General features: G+C 47.1%; 1 protein-coding gene across 1 annotated transcript; it reads left to right on the top strand.

Moving 5' to 3' along the window:
• Window positions 1-651: 651 nt before the first annotated feature.
• On the top strand, window positions 652-18443 carry PPP1R14D (protein phosphatase 1 regulatory inhibitor subunit 14D). Its single transcript, XM_075532343.1, has 4 exons — window positions 652-906; window positions 17895-17978; window positions 18141-18173; window positions 18378-18443. The coding sequence occupies exons 1-4, from the start codon at window positions 652-654 to the stop codon at window positions 18441-18443; spliced, it is 438 nt and encodes a 145-aa protein (XP_075388458.1).
• Window positions 18444-19061: the final 618 nt, after the last annotated feature.

Raw genomic sequence — 19061 nt, 5'->3', positions numbered from 1 at the left:
CCGAGTCAGGGCGGGCCGTGTGATAGAAACAAGGCTCTCTAAGCCTGGCGGACAAACACGGGGCCAGGCAGAGCAGTGTCTCCTTTCATCGAGTCCCAAACACAGGTCACGTTCAGACGTAAGAGACCACTGGCTCCACGAGGACCAGAGATAATCACCCCTCCAGCTGTACCCCCCCAGCCGGGAGACCCTTCCCCTACAGTGCCACACTCTGGCAAGATTGCCTGACTCTTAACCAGGACCAGGTCCAACGTGGATCTGGTCCCAGGAGGGTGGGCTGCAGAGGATTACATGATGGAGTTGCAATCCATTTGGCCCTGCACATCCCATAAGACCAGGGCTCCTTCCTCTCCAGGGCTTGGCACCCTCCTGACCTTTGCTCAGGATCACTTTGTGTCCTAGCAGCTGCTCTGGAGTGCCACTCTCTGGCGGTCAGGAGGCCCGGAAACTGGCATTCCCAGCACAAAGGCCTGTTGAGCTTTGACCCTGGTCCCTCCCAGGGAGCCTGGTCCCGCCTTCCTCCTTCCTTTCTTCCCTGCTGACGGCTCTCTCTATTCCCTACCTGCTCACTTCCTTCCATGCCCTGGCCCTGACTGGTGATTTTTGTTTTTTTGGTTTTGCCCCCAGCTTCTTGCCCACACCAGCCCTCCCATGCTGTCTTCAAGCCCTGCTTCCTGCACATCTCCCAACCCTGACAAGGAGAACCCAAGGAAGAAGGTCCAGTGGGCTGCTGGGAGGAGGAGAACATCATCCACAGACTCAGAGTCCAAGTCGAATCCGGACCTCTCCAAATTACCAAAGTCCCGGAGACCCAGCCGGCTGACAGTGAAGTATGACCGGGGGCACCTCCAGCGCTGGCTGGAGATGGAGCAGTGGGTGGATGCTCAGGTCCAGGAGCTCTACCAGGTGAGTCCCACGCAGGGTGGCCAGTGGGAGAAGACAGCCACTCGGGGCCAGCCAGGGGCTAGGAGAGAGCCTCAGGGAGACCCCCAGGGAACTGGGGGCCCTGTAAGGTGCTCCCATGGTGACAGGTAGGAGGAAGCCTGGGTTTGGAATCCAGAGATCTGCCTCCTCCCGGTCCTAGCGCAGCCTGTCACTGTTGCTTATGGTCGGGGGCAGGGTTCTGAACATCATTGACACTCTGCTAATCTGTAAAACAGGCCTACCTGTGTGTGCCTGATCTCCTTCACAGAACTTTTTAAGGTTTGTATGAGGGAAAATGCTTCGAGAAGCATAATAGGGCAGGCTAGCACTCTCTACGGTGTTGCTTTTGAGAATATACGTAGCAAAGCACACGCCATCCGGCCGATTCCCTATATCTTAGCAGTTTTTAATCTATTGGCTCGAATGAGCTAAATCAGACATTTCAGTTCCTCAGTCATGCGGGCCTCATTTCAAGTGCTCAGTGGCCCCTATGGCTCTTGGAACTAGAACATTTCCGTCATCTCCGAAAGAGCCAGGCCGCACCAGAGCGTTAGAGTAACCCAAACAACAACCCCATTGCCATCGAGTGATCCCAATTCAGGGTGTCCCGTGTGTTCCAGACCGGAACGGAACGCCACGGGGTGGTTTTCTTGACAATCTTAAGAGACGCAGAGGAGTTTCCCAAACCGCAGCTCGTTAAGGGAGTAGAACACCCTCTTTCTCCCTGGCAGTGCCTGGTGATTCCAAAGGACTGACCTTGCACTTGGCAGCCCACCCTGTCTTGGCAAGTGCCATAGACATGTGCACCTGGCTCTTACGGCCATAGGACCCACCACTTCAACAGCAAGAAGGAACTGTTCATCACTCAATATGCGCTAGGCACAGCGCCGAGGCTCGACACGCATAATTTTCTTGAAGCTTCTCCACCGCACTGTCGGGTAGGCACCGTTTTGCAGCTGCAGCTGCTGGGTCTCCGGCCCAAGGCCCCATCACTAGGAAGTGGTGCAAGCAGGCGCTCCAGCTGGGGCCCTGGCTGCAGAGTATGAAGGCTTCTTCTTGGGCCCTGGCTGCAGAGTATGAAGACTTCTTCTTGCACGGGGGGCGGGGGGGGGGGGCTTCACCCCTGAAGTGCTCAGGAACAAGCAGTGCAGGGGAGGAGCTGAGCACTGATGGCTTCCAGGGGCTCCACGGTGATTCTGGAGAACACCAGGAGTCCCGCTCCCCACAGCACCTGGCCTGGTTTCTCCTCCTTCTGGGCCCGTGCTTTTTTGGTTTGGTTTTGTTCTGAGTAAGGGTGTGTCAGTAGCTCTGCGGTCACGGTGGGAACAGTGACAGACGTGGTCCTGTCTAGCCTGTGAGGTTCATTTGGTCATTGTAGTCCGTTCGGTCCAAGTGTTGCCCGGGTCGCCAGCAGCATCCTGAGCCGACTCAGAGGGTGCGCAGATGCCTTGCATGTTGTCTTGTCTGTCTCTACTCTTAGGTTGCAGGGCACTTGCTCACTGCCCTCTGCTATTTCCAACACTTTCTCCTCCTCCTGACAGAGCTAGTTTCCATTTCAGATCGCTGTGTCCTTGCATGACAAAGCCAGTGTTGCAAACACCTCAGGGAAAATCCTTTCAGGCATCCCACAGTTGCCAAAGAAACTTGTTTTGCAAGATTAAGGCGAGTGTGTGTGTGGGGGAGCCGTACAGTCATGAGACCATAACATTGGAAAACAAGGCATGTGGGAGGACCACTCCCAGGAAATGACCGGAATAAAAGGCTTGGCCTGTGGTTGCCATGGCAATTGTCCAAAGGTGCCAGGTGGCAGCTTCTCTCCCAATCCTTGCTCTTTTCAGCAGGAAGTAGCTGCGGGACTGGGGAAATCCCAATTGGCGGTCATCTTGGGGACAGGTCAAGGAACACCGTCTTCAGCTTTACTCGCTCCCAGCTGCAGCTCATAGAGAGAGAGCCCTTCCCTGCGCACCAGGGCTTGGACTCCCCATGTCCACCTTACCCGACACCAATGAGGATGGCCCCGGGATGCTTCCTGCTACTTGCTTCATGTAGTTGAATGGATTTGGCTGTCCCTTGCTAGACAGGCAGGCCCTTTCTCTCTGACCACACTGCTTCTCCTGGGGTTGGGTCCTCTGAGACACCAAGGCTGAGAAACACGCACACAGTTGGGACTCTGGTCCAGCGATGGAATGTGGACTTGGCTTATGACCAAGTATCTGAACACCCAAGAGTCTCTCTTGTTGAAGGAGGTCCTTGCTCAACCATGTGCTGCTCTCTGGTCTCGTTAGGTCCCGGACCTGGTCAGTTCCCACCCAGAACCACCAATGTAAAACCGAACAAAATACTTCCAGGTTCTGCACGGTCCTCACAATCACTGTTATGTTTGAGCCTGTTCTGGCAGACGTGGCATCAGTCCGTCCCGCTGAGGGTCTTCCTCATTTCTTCTGACTCTCCTGATGATGACGTCCCTCCCAGGGATGGGTCCCTTCTGAGAGCAGGCCCAAACTCCTTGAGGCCAGCGTTGCCATCTTTGCTTCTCAGGAGCGTTCTAGTGATACTCTTTGTTTGTTCTTCTGGCGGTCCGTGAGACTTCCCATGTTTTTCCCCAGCACCGTATGTCAAATGCGTCAGTTCTTCAGTCTTCTCTGGCCAGTGTCCAGCTTCCCCAGGTATGTAAGACCAGTGAACATACTATGGCTTGAGTCAGGCACACGTTGATCCTTGAAATGACATCTTTACTTGTTAAGAAATTTTTGCAGCAGATTTGCCCAGTGAACCAAGCCCTCTGATTTCTTGACAGCTGCTTCCATGGGTGTGGATTGTAGATGCAACTAAAATGAAATCTTTGACAACTTCAGGCTTTTCTGCATTCTTATCATGACGTTGTCTATTGGCTCGGTGGTGAGGAGTTTGGTTTTCTTTATTGTGGTAGTTGCATAATTTCATGTCAACTTGGCATATAAAAGAGTAGGGGTGAAGTCTAGCCTATCAATCAAGTCATAGCCTGATGGTGACTCCTTGTGGGCATGGTCTTCTCATAAGGAGGGTCCTAAGAACTTCTCCCTCTCTCGCTGCCTTCACTTTCCTCCTGGGTGACCCTCATGGTGACCAGTTCCCTGGAGATATGTTCACCACCATTGGATCCACAAGACCTTGCGCCCACTGGCCTATGGTATTCCTGCATTCTGCATCATTGCATGTGACTCTGCGTAAGTCGGACTTATGGACTTGAATTGGACTGGGATGGGATGTTTACTACTTGGTATATAATTAATATAAAGCTCTCTCTTACACATATATGAGTGTCCCTGGATTTGTTTCTCTAGTCAACCTGGCCTAACACAGCAAGCAAGGTTGAGTCATGTCTATATCACAGATTTTTTTTAAATTTGAAGGTTGGTGTTATAATATTTATTAAAATAAGGTTATGAGTTCATAGAAACAGCAAACAAACAACAGAAATTAAAATGAAAGTTATGTTAATTCCCAACTAAAATCCAAAAGTATCTAATGTAGTCATTCGTTAGCTAATTAAATGTCCAAGAAAGACAACACACCCAGTAGAATAAAGTACTGCAAAACAATTGGCACTTGTCAGTTATCAGAACTGTGGAGTTTGCATTTTGTATCCTTCTCGCAATCAAGAAAACAACTTTCTGAATCTTTACATCACAGAGATGGGACACACGACGAAGTCAAAGACCTGACAAGATAATTTCAAAGAGAAGTTAGAGAAGACAAAGTAAACTATCATAATAAAATGTGCAAAGACCTAGAGTTGGAAAACCACAAAGACAGAACATGCTTAGCATGTCTCAAACTGAAAGAACTCCAGAAAAAAATCAAGCCTTGAGTTTCAACACTGAAAGATTTTTATGGGCAAAATATTGAATGATGCAGGAAGCATCAAGAGAAGATGGAAAGAACACAAGAGGGTACCCCCAAAAAAATTTTAAAGAAACTGGAAAAAGCTCTGCTGGACAGAGCTTTTGTAGTACGTATTTTTCTTGCTTGGTGAGCATCCAGCAACTTGTCGGAGTTAGTGCACCTAGTGCTGTCACCCGGGAAGGTTCTCTCTGGTCCCGGTGAATATTTTCATGAAAGAAGTTTTGCTCGAACCTCGTTTTTTTGTGACAGCCGTTTAAGAGAACAACATGTAGCTGTGGAATTTTGTTTCCTGCTCAAGAAAAATTCTGCAGAAACTTTTGTGATGTTGAACACAGCTTACAAGGACAGCGCTATGGGGGAAAAAAATCAAGTGTATGAGTGTTTTTCTCATTTCCAAAAAGGTGAAATATTGATTGATGACAAACCTAGTTGTGGATGTCCGTCAGCTTCCCAAACGGCCGAAGGACCATTCATTGAAGATAGGAAAGTAATCTGGACAGTCTTAGAGCTCAGTTCAATGAATTTTAATGGAAGATTTGGGAATGAGAAGGGTCAGTGTGAAATTTTTGCCTGGGGTTCTGACTGATTGGGATAAAGAATGTTGAGTGGAATCATGCTGTGCTTCGAAAGAACAGCTCCAAAGGGACCCAGACTTTCCCCCAAGGTCACTATTGGTGAGCAGACATGGCGCTATTCTTAGGACCCGAAAGCAAACATCAATCAAGCCAGTGGAAGACGCCACCTTCACTTCCCCCAAAAAACTTAGCAAGTGAAATCAAAGGTCAAGATGATCGATGCTCATTTGTGTTTTTTGTTTTATTTATTTCTTTTTTTAAAATTTTTTTTCTTTTTGTTTTATTTTTTAATGTGAGGGGGAGAGTGCATTTGGAGTTCATGCCACCAGGTCAGAACTGACCATCAAGCTTTCTACTTCGGGTTCTGAAAAGATTGTGTAACAGCGTGCAACAAAGAAGACCTAATTTGTGGCAGAATGGGGGACTGGTTTTGCCACCATGACAAACCACCTGCTCGTGCAGCCATCTCAGTGTGCCAGTTTTGGGCCCAAACCAGCATGTCTCTCTTGCCCCATGCACCTGACTCACCTGACCTCGCTCTGTGTGACTTCTTTTTGGGACATGAAAGGACAGCGATTTGACAATGTAGAAGAGTTGAGGAAAAAAGGAGGGAGGTGCTGTCAGCCATCCAAACAGATGAGTTTGACAGATGTTTGTCAGAATGGAGTCACAGATTTGATGATTTGACAAATGTATGAAGTGTAATGGATAGTTCTTTGAAGGTGATAAGGTTTTTTTTGTAAAAAAAAAAATTAAATATGTAGCTTCGAAAAATTTTTTTGGAGTACCCCGTTGTACACAGAGTCACTGTACCTAAAAGAACTAGTGGACATCCAACCATTTCAAGAGGTAGTGTATGAGCAAGAACCAATCAATGGTACTGAAGGAAGAAGTTCAAACTTCACTGAAAGCATTAGTGCAAAACAAGGTTCCAGGAATTGATGAGATATCAATGGAAAGCTTCCACCAAACTGATGAGGCACTGGAAGCACTTAGTTTTCTATGCCTAGAAATTTGGAAGACAGCTACTTGGCTAACTGCCTGGAAGAGATCCCTGTTTATACCCATTCCAAAGAAAGGTTACCCAACATACTTAGCAAATTATAAAACAATGCCACTAATATCACATGCAAGTAAAATTTTGCTGAAGATCTGCCAACAACGGTTGCAACAGCACATTGACAAGTTCAGTACATTGACAGGTTCAGCACATTAACAGGTTCAGCACATTAACAAGTTCAGCACATTGACAGGTTCAGCACATTGACAGAGGTTCAGCACATTGACAGAGGTTCAGTTCATAGACAGGTTCAAAACATTGACAGGTTCAGCACATAGACAGGTTCAGTACATAGACAGGTTCAGCACATTGACAGGTTCAGTACATTGACAGGTTCAGTACATTGACAGGTTCAGTACATAAACAGGTTCAGCACATTGACAGGTTCAGTACATTGACAGGTTCAGTACATTGACAGGTTCAGTACATTGACAGGTTCAGCACTTAGACAGGTTCAGTACATAAACAGGTTCAGCACATTGACAGGTTCAGTACATTGACAGGTTCAGCACTTAGATAGGTTCAGTACATTGACAGGTTCAGCACATAGACAGGTTCAGTACATTGACAGGTTCAGAACTTAGACAGGTTCAGTACATAAACAGGTTCAGCACATTGACAGGTTCAGTACATTGACAGGTTCAGTACATTGACAGATTCAGCACATAGACAGGTTCAGCACATAGACAGGTTCAGTACATTGACAGGTTCAGCACTTAGACAGGTTCAGTACATTGACAGGTTCAGCACATAGACAGGTTCAGCACATAGACAGGTTCAGTACATTGACAGGTTCAGCACTTAGACAGGTTCAGTACATAAACAGGTTCAGCACATTGACAGGTTCAGTACATTGACAGGTTCAGTACATTGACAGGTTCAGCACTTAGACAGGTTCAGTACATAGACAGGTTCAGCACATTGACAGGTTCAGCTACATTGACAGGTTTAGCACATTGACAGGTTCAGCACATTGACAGAGGTTCAGCACATTGACAGAGGTTCAGTACATTGACAGGTTCAGCACATTGACAGAGGTTCAGGCTGGAGTCGGAAGAGGAGGGGGAGCAAGGGAAGTTCGGTGCTGATGTGAGAATATCAAGATGTTTACTTGCATTTCATCAGCTACGCAAAGATATTCTACTGTGTGAATCATAATAAGCTCTAGATATCCTTATGAAGAATGTCAATTTCAGATCATGCAGAACCTGTACATGGATCCAGATCAAGACGCAGTGTGTGAACAAACATTGAATTATCGTCCATACTGACAGCTGCAGTCCTTTATTTCGTCTCCTCTGTGCCCTCGTGGTGTCGTGGTTACGGGTTGAGCTGTGTTCCGCAAGATCAGTGTTTGAAAGCCCTGCTCTGAGGGAGAAAGATGGGTTTTCTACTTCTGTAAAGAATCACAGCCCAGGAAACTCACATGGGCAGTTCTGCCCCGTCTTACAGGGTCCCCATGAGTCCTCATCGATCCATGGCAGTCAGGGTATTTTTTTTTTTTTTTTTTGGTTTTGTCTTCTCCAGCTGTCTTTGGAATCTTCTGCTTAGCTCTCATGTATTTCTCCCATTCTCTGTCTCCCCCCACCCCCTCACACATTTATTCAGGCAACCCAGCACAGGCAGGAGCAGACAGCCACGTGCCACCTCCGACACTGTGCGCCCGGCCTGCCCACGGGACGGGCTCTGGATAGTTGCTCAGTGGTGGCCGGGGCAGCGGGCGTGGAGGCGTCCAGAGCTTGCCTCTGTCAGCGCTCCTGATCTTGTATGGGATAAAGCCCATCGGGCCCATTCCTACCCAGTTCTGGGAAACGTGGGTGTGGAAGGGCTGCAAGGGGGTTCCCACATTCTTGAGCAGGCTCCTCATTTTTATCCCTCCCAGATGAACCCTTGGTAATTTTTTTTCATGTCTTACACCGAACGACGTCTCCCTTCACCCACTTTTCTTTTGGGGAAGGGGTTACATGTAGATCATTGTGATCGGTTCCCCCTTTCTCCCCCCACCTTTCCCTTCCCCTCCTGGTACGGCTACTCTCGTTATTTGTCCTGAGGAGTTTATCCGTCCTGGATTCCCTGTGTTTCCAGCTCTTATCTGTACCAGTGTGCATGCTCTGGTCTAGCCGGATTTGTAAGGTGGAATTGAGATCATGATAGTGGAGGGGGGGTGAGGAGTGGGGGGGTGCATTAAAGAACTAGAGTAGTAGTTCTCAACCTGTGGGTCTCAACCCCTTTGGGGGTTGAACGACCCTCTCACAGGGGTCACCCGATTCATAACAGTAGCCAAATTACAGCTATGAAGTAGCAACGAAAATAATTTGATGGTTGGGGGTTCATCACAATATGAGGAACTATATTAAAAGGTAGCGACATTAGGAAGGTTCAGAACCACTGAACTAGAGGAAAGTTGTGTGTTTCATCGGTGCTACACTGCACCCTGCCTGGCTCGTCTCTTCCTTGTGACCCTTCCGTAAGGGGGTGTCCAGTTGTCTACAGATGGGCTTTGGGTCTCTACTAGGCACTCCCCCTCATTCACAATGATATGATTTTGTGTTCTGGGTCTTTGATGCCTGATACCTGAGCCCATCAACACCTCGTGATCACGCAGGCTGGTGTGCTTCTTCCATGTGGGCTTTGTTGCTTCTCAGCTGGATGGCCGCTTGTTTACCTTCAAGCCTTTAATTTTCTGGGTTTTTTTAAGTGACCTTTCTGGTGTTTTCATGTGTGATGTTTGTGATGACATTCCTCACTTGTCTGGTGTGCTGTTTAGCATTCAATGCATCAACTCTGTTCTTGAGATAATCTCCACATTCAGATGGGATATGCTCAAGGTCATACTTGGGCTCTCACAGACATGTTTTAATGTTCTTTAGCCTCGTCTTGAATTGACATATGAGCTGCTGATGCTCTGTTCTGCAGTCAGTCTCCGGCCCTGTTCTGACTGATGACATCGGGCTTCCTTGGCAGTTCTGTCCACAGATGTAGTCCATTTGATTCCTGGGTATCCCATCCAACGTGATTCTTGTGTATAATCTCCATTCGTGTTGTAGACAAAAGATTTGCATAAATAATAAGTCTTGTAAAACCCTATCATGTGATCTCCAGCATAGTTTCTATTACCACAGCCATAGTTCTCAACGACCAATACTTTTTCCCAAGTTACCAGGGACTATTAACACATCTGGATTGCATGGTTCATCAACTTCAGAGTGCAGACGTTGGCAAAAAGCTTAAATTTCTTCATTTTTAGGAGTTGGTGTATAAATTTGAACAATAGCCATATTAACTGCTCTTGTAGGCATATAGATATTATCCTTTTTTTTTTCAGAGGAAAACAAAGCAACAGTATACAACCAGACAACAAAACAACAACAACAAACCACTGACAAAGAACAAAACAAAACACTTCCCAAGAGAAAAGCTTGTAGTTAGTTCAGGGATCGTTTGCTGGCCCTTAGGAGTGTTTTCCAGTCCAGTCTGTTGGGGCACCACGCCCTGGCCCCAAAGTCCACTTTCAGCATTCCCTGGGGACCTTGCCACTCCATTCCCTTGCTGTTCCGCTGCACTCCCCCAGTGATTTGCCTCGGTGTGGTGGGATCAGGTCAGGTGCAATTCCCACACTGTGTCTCCGGTGCTGTCCCCTGTATCGCCCTTAGTCACTGAGGGGCATCATGTCTCATAGTGGGGCCAGCCATGTTGTTCTCTCTGTGGACTGGCTGCTCTACTCAGGAACATCATCCTCACGGCCTGATGGGCCAGGCTGTGCTCCACTGTCTCCTCCTGCCCCTTCATCTGCTCCCGTGTGCTCTGATCAGATATGTCCATCTCCCGGAGCTGCAGAGTCAATGTCGTCCTTTGGAACACATTCTTTTCGGGGGAGGGGCGGGAATCCACTTAATTTTTGGTGCTGGCCCAGCCCGATATTATCTTTATCATTGACACCATTGTATTTTAAGATAAGTCAGGAGATGCTACTTTTATTTTTTCAATATTTTGGCACATAATTCCCATATCATATAAGTCACTAGTTCAATCGCATCAGGAAGAGAAATGTGCTTTTCGACGATAACTGTAAGGCCATGACCCCTCAATTTGCCATTCCCAGCATGGTGTACCACCATCTGATTGTTGGATTAAAAATGGCCTGTACCCATCTATCTCAGCTCACTAGCATATCAATCTTTTTTTAAAAATCATTTTATTAGGGGCTCATACAACTCTTATCACAATCCATACATACATCAACTGTGTAAAGCACATTTGTACATTCATTGCCCTCTTACCATATCAATCTTTAGGCAGAAAAAAAATCTTTGGGCAGTCTATTTTATTTTTGACAATATCCAATTTCCCTAGATTCATATTTGTACATTCCACATTCTGGTTATTAATGGATTTTTTGCAGCTATTTATTTATTATTATTATTTTTTAATCATTTTATTGGGACTCATACAATTCTTATCAGAATCCATACATCCATCCATTGTGTCAAGAACATATGTACATTTGTTGCCATCATCATTCTCAAAACATTTGCCTTCCACTTGAGCCCTTAATATCTGCTGCTCATTTTCCCCCTCCCTCCCCATTTCCCCCTACGTTATGAACCCTTCATCATTCATAAATTATTATTATTTTGTCATATATTACACTGTCTGACGTCTCCCCCCCGCCTTCTTCTCTGTTGCCTCTTTCTGCCCCACATTCTCTCCACCCTCCAGGCATCGCCACTCTCACCACTGGTCCTGAAGGGATCATCCATCCTAGATTCCCTGTGTTTCCAGTTTCTATCTGTACCAGTGTACATCCTCTGGTCTAGTCAGATTTGTAAGGTAGAATTGGGATCATGATAGTGGGGGGAGGAAACATTTAAGAACTAGAAGAAAGTATATGTTTCATCATTGCTACCCTGCACCCTGATTGGTTCATCTTCTCCCCACAACCCTTCAGTAAGGGGTGACCGGTTGGCTACCATTGGGCTTTCAGTCTCCACGCTGCACTCACCCACATTTTCAATGATATGATTTTTTTGTTCCTTGATGCTTGATACCTGATCCCTTCGGCAGCTCATGGTCACACAGGCTGGTGTATTTCTTCCATGTGGGCTTTGTTGTTTCTGAGCTAGATGGCCACTTGTTTATCTTTGAGCCTTTAAGACCCCAGACGCTATATCTTTTGATAACTGGGCACCATCAGCTTTCTTCACCACATTATTTTTTTAAATCATTTTATTAGGGGCTCATACAACTCTTATCACAATCCATACATACATCAATTGTATAAAGCACATTTATACATTCATTGCCCTCATCATTCTCAAAACATTTGCTCTCCATTTAAGCCCCTGGCATCAGGTCCTCATTTTTCCCACTCCCCCCTCCCTCATGAACCTTTGATAATTTACAAATTATTATTTTGTCATATCTTGCCCTTTCCGGAGTCTCCCTGGCCTTCACCCACTTTTCTGTTGTCCATCCCCCAAGGAGGAGGTCACATGTAGATCCTTGTAATTGATTCCCACTTTTCAACCCACTCTCCCTCTACCCTCCCAGTATCACCACTCACAACCACTGGTCCTGAAGGGATCATCCGCCCTGGATTCCCTGTGCCTCCAGCTCTTATCTGCACCAGTATACATCCTCTGCTCTATCCAGACTTGCAAGGAAGAATTCGGATCATGGTAGTTGGGGGGGAGGAATCATTTAGGAACTGGAGGAAAGCTGTATTCTTCATCGGTGCTACATCGCACCCTGACTGACTACAAGGGGATCTTGGCCGACAAATGGGCTTTGGGTCTCCACTCTACACTTCCCCCTTCATTCGCTATGGTAAGATTTTTTTTTTCTGATGATGCCTGATACCTGATCTCTTCGACACCTCGTGATCACACAGGGTCATCATCATTTTCAAAACATTTTCTTTCTACTTGAGCCCTTGGTATCAGCTCATTTTCCCCACTCCCTCATGAACCCTTGATAATTTATAATTTTTTTATTTTCATGTCTTATACCGACCTCTGTCTCCCTTCACTCACTTTTCTGTTGTGCATCCTCCTGGGAGGGGGGTTATATGTCGATCATTGTGATCAGTTCCCTCTTCCTCCCCCCACCTGTCCCTTCCCCTCCTGGCATCGACATCATTAAAGTAACTTCCAGCCATAATCCCTTATGTGATACATAAAACTCCTGGGCTTCATGCGCCTGTGGCCATGGCAGGCGCCCTGATGGCAGAGTGGTTCCGAGTTGGGCGATGATCCCCAAAGTGCACAGTTTGATACCATCAGCCTCTCTGTGAGAGAAAGATGGGACTATTTAATCCCCTACAGAGTCACCGTCTCAGACACTCACAGGGGCATTTCCACCCTGTCCTATAAGGTTGCTGTGAGTCCGCACAGACTTGCTGGCAGCGAGAGAAAGTGGCTCAGGTCATATTTTGGATGGCATTCTTGGCTAAGCAACAGGAAGGGGTGACATTGAGTTCTGAACTTAGTCGAGGGACGGAATCAGACTACACTCTTCATTAGTTACTGTTCCTGAGAGTAGATGTAGGGAATTATCAAGCACAGCCGAGAGGAGAAAGAAGACTTTCTGGAGTGGCCTGGGGAATAGCCTGACTGAGTAGGATTCATAGGAGGCCAATGCCCACTGAAACGGCTTGCTAGCGCCACAGGTGCATTGTGCACAAATGAGGTACAGTCCAGGGTGCAGACTGGATCGTTCCATTTGAATGGAATTTGATCGCACCATGTTGCTCAAACCAAAGGACCTTTCCCCGCATGGGTCTGGTCGGAAGACGCTGGCAGGATTCACCTGTGAGTCCTGCTGCAGAGAAAGCCAGTGCCCTGCGCCCAGAGGGTGTGAGCTCCTCACTGGCCCCAGCACGGACTTACTCCTGCTTGACCTTGGACTGACGACATTCCCTCGGCTCTCATGAGTTCCGTGGGACGCTGCAGCTAGTCGAAGAGTCAGAGACGCGTGAGGGAATGTGCTCGGGGAGGAATGGGGGGAAGGCGGAGCCAACTAGCATCTTGCAAGAGTAGGACTTTGGGGACTTTTTCTATCTCCACAGTCTAGGGATTAGGTTGGAATTCATTCTTATGAAAGGCGTGATTCCTGCAAGAGTCCCCTTGTTTACAGAGCGCTCGTTGCGTTGTGAATTGAGTGGTTGGTAGGCTCTACCCATCCCAGGTGTTTGGAGTGCCTGCAGACGCAAGCAGCTCATCTCTGGCTCTGGCTCTGACCGTGTTCCACCGTCAGGTTTTTTGCATTGTTGTTTTTCTGAAGTGGATTGCCAGGCCCTTCTTGCTAGTCTGTTTAGTCTGGAAGTTCTGTTGACACATGTCCACTATGGGTGGCTGCTGGTATTTGAACAATCTATCAGTGGCATCTGAAATAGCTTCCAGCACCACAAGAGTCAAGCCACCACAATACAACACGCTGACAAATGGTGGCCCCTGGAGGTGGGGGGTAGGGCAAGAAATTTGATATCTTACGTTTAACAGCTAGGAAAAACGAGGCTCCAGCGTGGGCACTGCAGACCCCCTGCCTCCTTCCCCTCATCCACTGGCCCCAGAACCTTCCACAGCCCTCCGGTTCATACTGCCTATTTCTTGTTATAGCTGGGTCTCTTAAAGGATCTGCCTCCACTCACAGCCTCTACATAGTTGTTCCTTCCTACCACTGCTCAACCCGCGGCAACCTGGCCTCTTACCACACTGCTCTGTTGAGAACTCTTGCCCAGGCCTGTGTGGAGGCTCCATCGGAGGTCCATGTCCGCGGGGTGCTGCTGATCACAGAGTCTGGAAACATTCTCTGCCTGTAGTTTCTACCACACCATCTCCCTGTAGGCTCAGCTGGCTTTTTGCTGTAAGCTTTTTGATAGGGTGACATCTTTAAAACGATCGTGACACTGGAGAAACTGTATGCGGGTCTGTGAAGCTAACCGTGGTCTGACACATCTCTGAGTCTCCATCATTTTTGGCTGCCACAATGGGGAGAGCCGGGATACGGGGTTGGGAGGCCCAGTGGAGTTGAGCACGGAGGCAGCCAGGCAGGCCGCAGCTGGCTGGAAACTCCCAGCGGTGCTTATCCCACATTGACCACTTTCCATCTCGGAAGGAGTGATTTGATATCGTTCTCAAAGTGCATGACTCAAACGATCTGATGGTTTTCTAAAATAAACAAAATACTTGAGGGCAAAATATGAGCTCATATTTCCTATTCTTGAGAAATTCTTACACTCTGCAATGAGCATAGCATCCATTTACCATGTACGTATTTGATATCAAAAACGACAGCAGTGGTTTTTGAAGGAAGAACTGGTGCATTTTCAGTAGTAGAGTTCTAGTCATTTGAATGTGTCTTTATCGTCCTGCCCTCTCCGAATTGTGGGGTTCCAATTACATATACCTTAAGACAGCTTGATATAGTCCCATAGGCCACTGATGCTCTGCTCTCTTCAGGTTTTGTTGTTTGTTGGAGTTCACTTTGGATAATTTCTTTTGCTGTGTCTTAAGTTCTACTGACCTTTTCTGTAATGTCCCATCTGCTGTTAAGTCCATCAAGTAAAATTCTCATTTATATGTTATAATTTTCATTTCTAGATGCTTGATTTGCTTCTTGTATCTTTCATTTCCCTTTTTAGTCTGCTTAGATTTTCCTTGTCTACTAATTCCATCATCCTTGCCACCCTGGGCCTGTTTTTTTTTTGACTAGCTTATTTCCCAGATATGAGTCCCTATTTCTTATGATTTTCAGTTGGATCCTGGACCTCGTGGATTTTATGTTATTGAGCAATTGGATTTTGTGGTCTTTCTTTAAAGAGTGATTGGTCTTTGTTCTGGTAAACAGTTGGACTACTTGTCATTCTGTTTGATACTTCTGAGGCTTACTTGCAAGCTTTATTAGGGTGAGTCTAGAATAACCTTTAATCTAGGCTTAATTTACTTCACTACTGAAGCATGGTCTTTCTGAGGTTTATATGGAATTCCTTTCTGATCAATAATGATCCCCATTCTGGCTCGTTGGAATGTGAATATCTCCCAATTCTCTGTGGGGTTTGGGGACTGTTCAGTTCAGTGTCCCTATTTCTCTTTTCCTAGCCTTGTGAAGTTTTACCCTATGCATGTGAATCTTATGAGTCAGCAAAGACTCCAGGGAACTTTATGCAAATGACGGGAGGTGTCTTTCCTTAGAACGCTGTCCTTTAGAACTCTGTCTTGCAAATTCCAGCTCAACTTTCATAGAGCAGAATTCCTGAAAACTTTAATGTATGTCGTCTAGTTTTCTAGGTACTTACCTTGAGAGGATAAATATGATTCCGGATCCCCTACCTCACACCCTATATGAAGATTAACTCAAAATGGATTCATGACCTAAATATAGGAGCTAAAACCAGAAAACTCTTTGAAGAAAACCTAGGAGTAAATCTACAAGATCTTGTATTTGGCAGTGGGCTCAGATACAGCACTAAGATAACCAAGGCACAAACAACAAAAGAAAAAAACCCAAATAAATTGGACTTTTATCAAAATGTAAAAAGTTCAGATATTTATATTTTCATGAGAGTAAGAATATTACAGTATGTGAGAAGATAACCGTATTTGGATATATCTGACAATAGTTTAAATCTAAAATACATAAATAACTTTTAAACACCCAATCATAACAAACGACCCAATCATAACAATGGCAAAGGATTTGACCAGTCTTCCAAGAAGACCCACAAATGGCCACAACGATGACAGGTCAAGGTCCTTGGCACTACTTGTCATGAGGGAGATGCAACTCCACACTGTCAACAGAGAGGTGACTGGCCAGAGAGGCTAGCCGAAGCCCAGGTCTGTGGCCCTTTGGTCACCCATCAGGTTTAAAACTGAACTCACCCTGTGTTACATTTAAGATCAAGAGGGCGGCAGGAACCAAAGGTTAAAGTGCAGAGGTTAGTGGAAACAGGAAATACAGGGAGCAAACAATGTTCGCACAGGGACAAGTGATGGTACCCAGAAAACGGGGTTGAAAGCAAGTGTGTAGGAATTGTTGATGGTAAATTTTGGTTTTCTGTATAAACTTTCACCTAACTCACAATAAAAAGTTAAAAACAAACAAACAACCTGTTAACAGTGGAAGAAGTGAGACAGGATAGCTGAGACTTTAATTTTATAAATTCTATGTTTAAATTTTCTTTTTTTGGTTTTTATTTATTTAATAGTTTTATTAGGGGCTCATACAACTCTTATCACAATCCACACATACATCAATTATGTAAAGCACATCTGTACATTCATTGCCCTCATCATTCTCAAAACATTTGCTCTCCACTTAAGCCCCTGGCATCAGGTCCTCATATTTTCTCCTCCCTCTCCGCTAACCCCTTCCTCATGAACTCTTGATAATTTATAAATTAATATTTCATCATATCTTGCCCTGTCTCCCTTCACCCACTTTTCTGTTGTCCGTCCTCCAGGGAGGAAGTCACATGTAGATCCTTGTTTAAATTTTCTTCAGTGATACTTTTTTTTTTAAGCGGTCTAATAACTTTGGGAATTGGGTAAAGGTTTACAGAACAGGTCACAGAGTTACACCCCATAATTTATACACAATTTGCTTTAACTCTCAACGCGAGCCTTGCAATGTGCCGTGATCACCCCATTGTCGTCTCGTGTTGAATTCCATTCGTTTCTTTCCTAACCCTGACTACTTTGTCCTGGCATAAATGCTGCCCCTTGGGGCTGAAGGGGTTGCCTACTCTAACTCGGGGTAAGTTCAGGTTCAGACCTGTGCCTTGGGGCCATCGTTCTGGGAGTCCCACCAGCCTCTACCCTTCCAGTATCCCTACCATTTATGATTTGGGGCTTTCTTCCACATTTGTCTTCCTTCCTACCCAGCTGCTTCTGACATGACCCTTTTCAGAGCAATGGATGGTGGTCATCAGACATTAGTTCTAGGTTCTGGAGTGTCATGTTTGCATGACCCATGAGCCTAATTGTTTCGCTATCTCTTTTAATTTTTCATTATTATGTCCTCTTGATGGAGAAGGACCAAGAGCTAGCTGTACCTTAGATGTCAGCTGTGGTATCACTTTTTGGTTTACATTTCATAACAAAGTCAGTCAGATGTTGGCAAGAGCCAGACAAAAGTGAGGAGGACAAACTGAACACGGAAGGTACAGAGGCAGAGTGTCGTCAGGACGAGGAGAGGCTGCCGGCCTGACCCAGTGTGAGAAGGGTCGGCACACTCGGTGAAAGCAAACCCCGACCGAGGCCTTGGCATCCTTAACCACAAGGCTGGGTGTGTACTGTTCCCCAAACTGGGGTGATGGATGAGTGTTGAGCACAGTGAGAGGGGCTGACCTGGGGGAATAGGAGGAAGACAGGGAGGGAGCCTCTGTTGAGTAACTTCAGTACCAACTGGCCAAGCCTCTGAGCCCATGGGATTTCCCCCCCCTCCCCCAGGATCGACCAGCCCCTTCGGAGCCCGAGATTGACCTGGAGGTTCTCATGGAACTCCCCGCTGAGGAGCAGAAGACCCATCTCGAGGTTCGATGGAGGGCCTGGGCCCTGGGCTCAAGGATGAGGGGTTGCTGGTGGGCTTGGGCCAAGAGCAACCTAAAACCCTAGGCCCTGCCTTGTTGGTGCGTTGTGGGGGACCAGCTCTCGGGGATCTGACGGGGGACTTCCTCTCTGCTTTCTTCCACGTAGGTCATTCTCCAGGACTGCCCCCGCCCCACAGAGGTAAGGGACACTCTGCTGGTCTGGAGAAGAGGGGCCAGGGAGGGACGATAGATACAGGGAGGCAGATGAAAGGCAGAGGTGGCCCTGGGTCTTCACCCCCTTACCGACTTCTGGAGAAAGGGCCAGGGAATGTGTGTGTGAGGAGGGCGAGGTGGTGAGTGGGTGTCGCTCATGTCTTGATCTCGCCTCGGTTTCTCTCACTAGTCTTTCATCTCTGAGCTCCTCAGTCAACTCAAGAAGCTCCGCAGACTCAGCAGGCCGCAGAAATAAGCCCGGTGAGGCCGCCTTCGACAATCGCAACACTGCCCTGAGCGCCTGGGTCCTGGGCTGCGGGGAGAGGGCCACAGCCCCTTTGGACCCAGAGGAGGAAGGTGGCCGACAAGGATGGACATTGGGACACCCCCAGTGGCTGTGTATGCAGCTAGTTCCCATGGGCTGAGCTCTCTGCGAGGCAGACACCCAGTTCGCCGAGGATTTCCTTGGCAGCAGCCGGGTGGATAAAAGGTGTAGGAGACCCCGGTGAATGGCGTGTGGAGCCTGTCTGTGCTGAGGGCTGGTGGGGAGGGGATGTGCCACACGAAAGGGGAATCTCCTGAGTCACTGGGGACTAGTCTCCCCACTTATCTCACTCATTCATCAAAACAGCCCTTGAGAATTCAAAGATAAAAATCTGAACTCTGCTTTCAGAGAGCTGGGAAGGTCAGGCAAGCCGAGCAGAACGAATGTGGCTAAGACACTCAGCACCTTGGCATCACCGAGAGGAGGGGCCCCAGTGGTAAAGGCTGGCGTCAAAGCTCAGTGGGGAGGTGACAGGAAACTGCTATCTGGGTCTGGGGCATCAGGGAGGGCTCATGCCTCTGCTGCCCCCAAATGATGCAGGTAGCCTCA

The sequence above is a fragment of the Tenrec ecaudatus genome, chromosome 14 (assembly GCF_050624435.1).
Source record: "Tenrec ecaudatus isolate mTenEca1 chromosome 14, mTenEca1.hap1, whole genome shotgun sequence".
Classification (NCBI taxonomy): Eukaryota; Metazoa; Chordata; class Mammalia; order Afrosoricida; family Tenrecidae; genus Tenrec; species Tenrec ecaudatus.
Note: the sequence above shows the minus strand (reverse complement) of the source record. Positions and strands in the feature narration are given on the sequence as shown.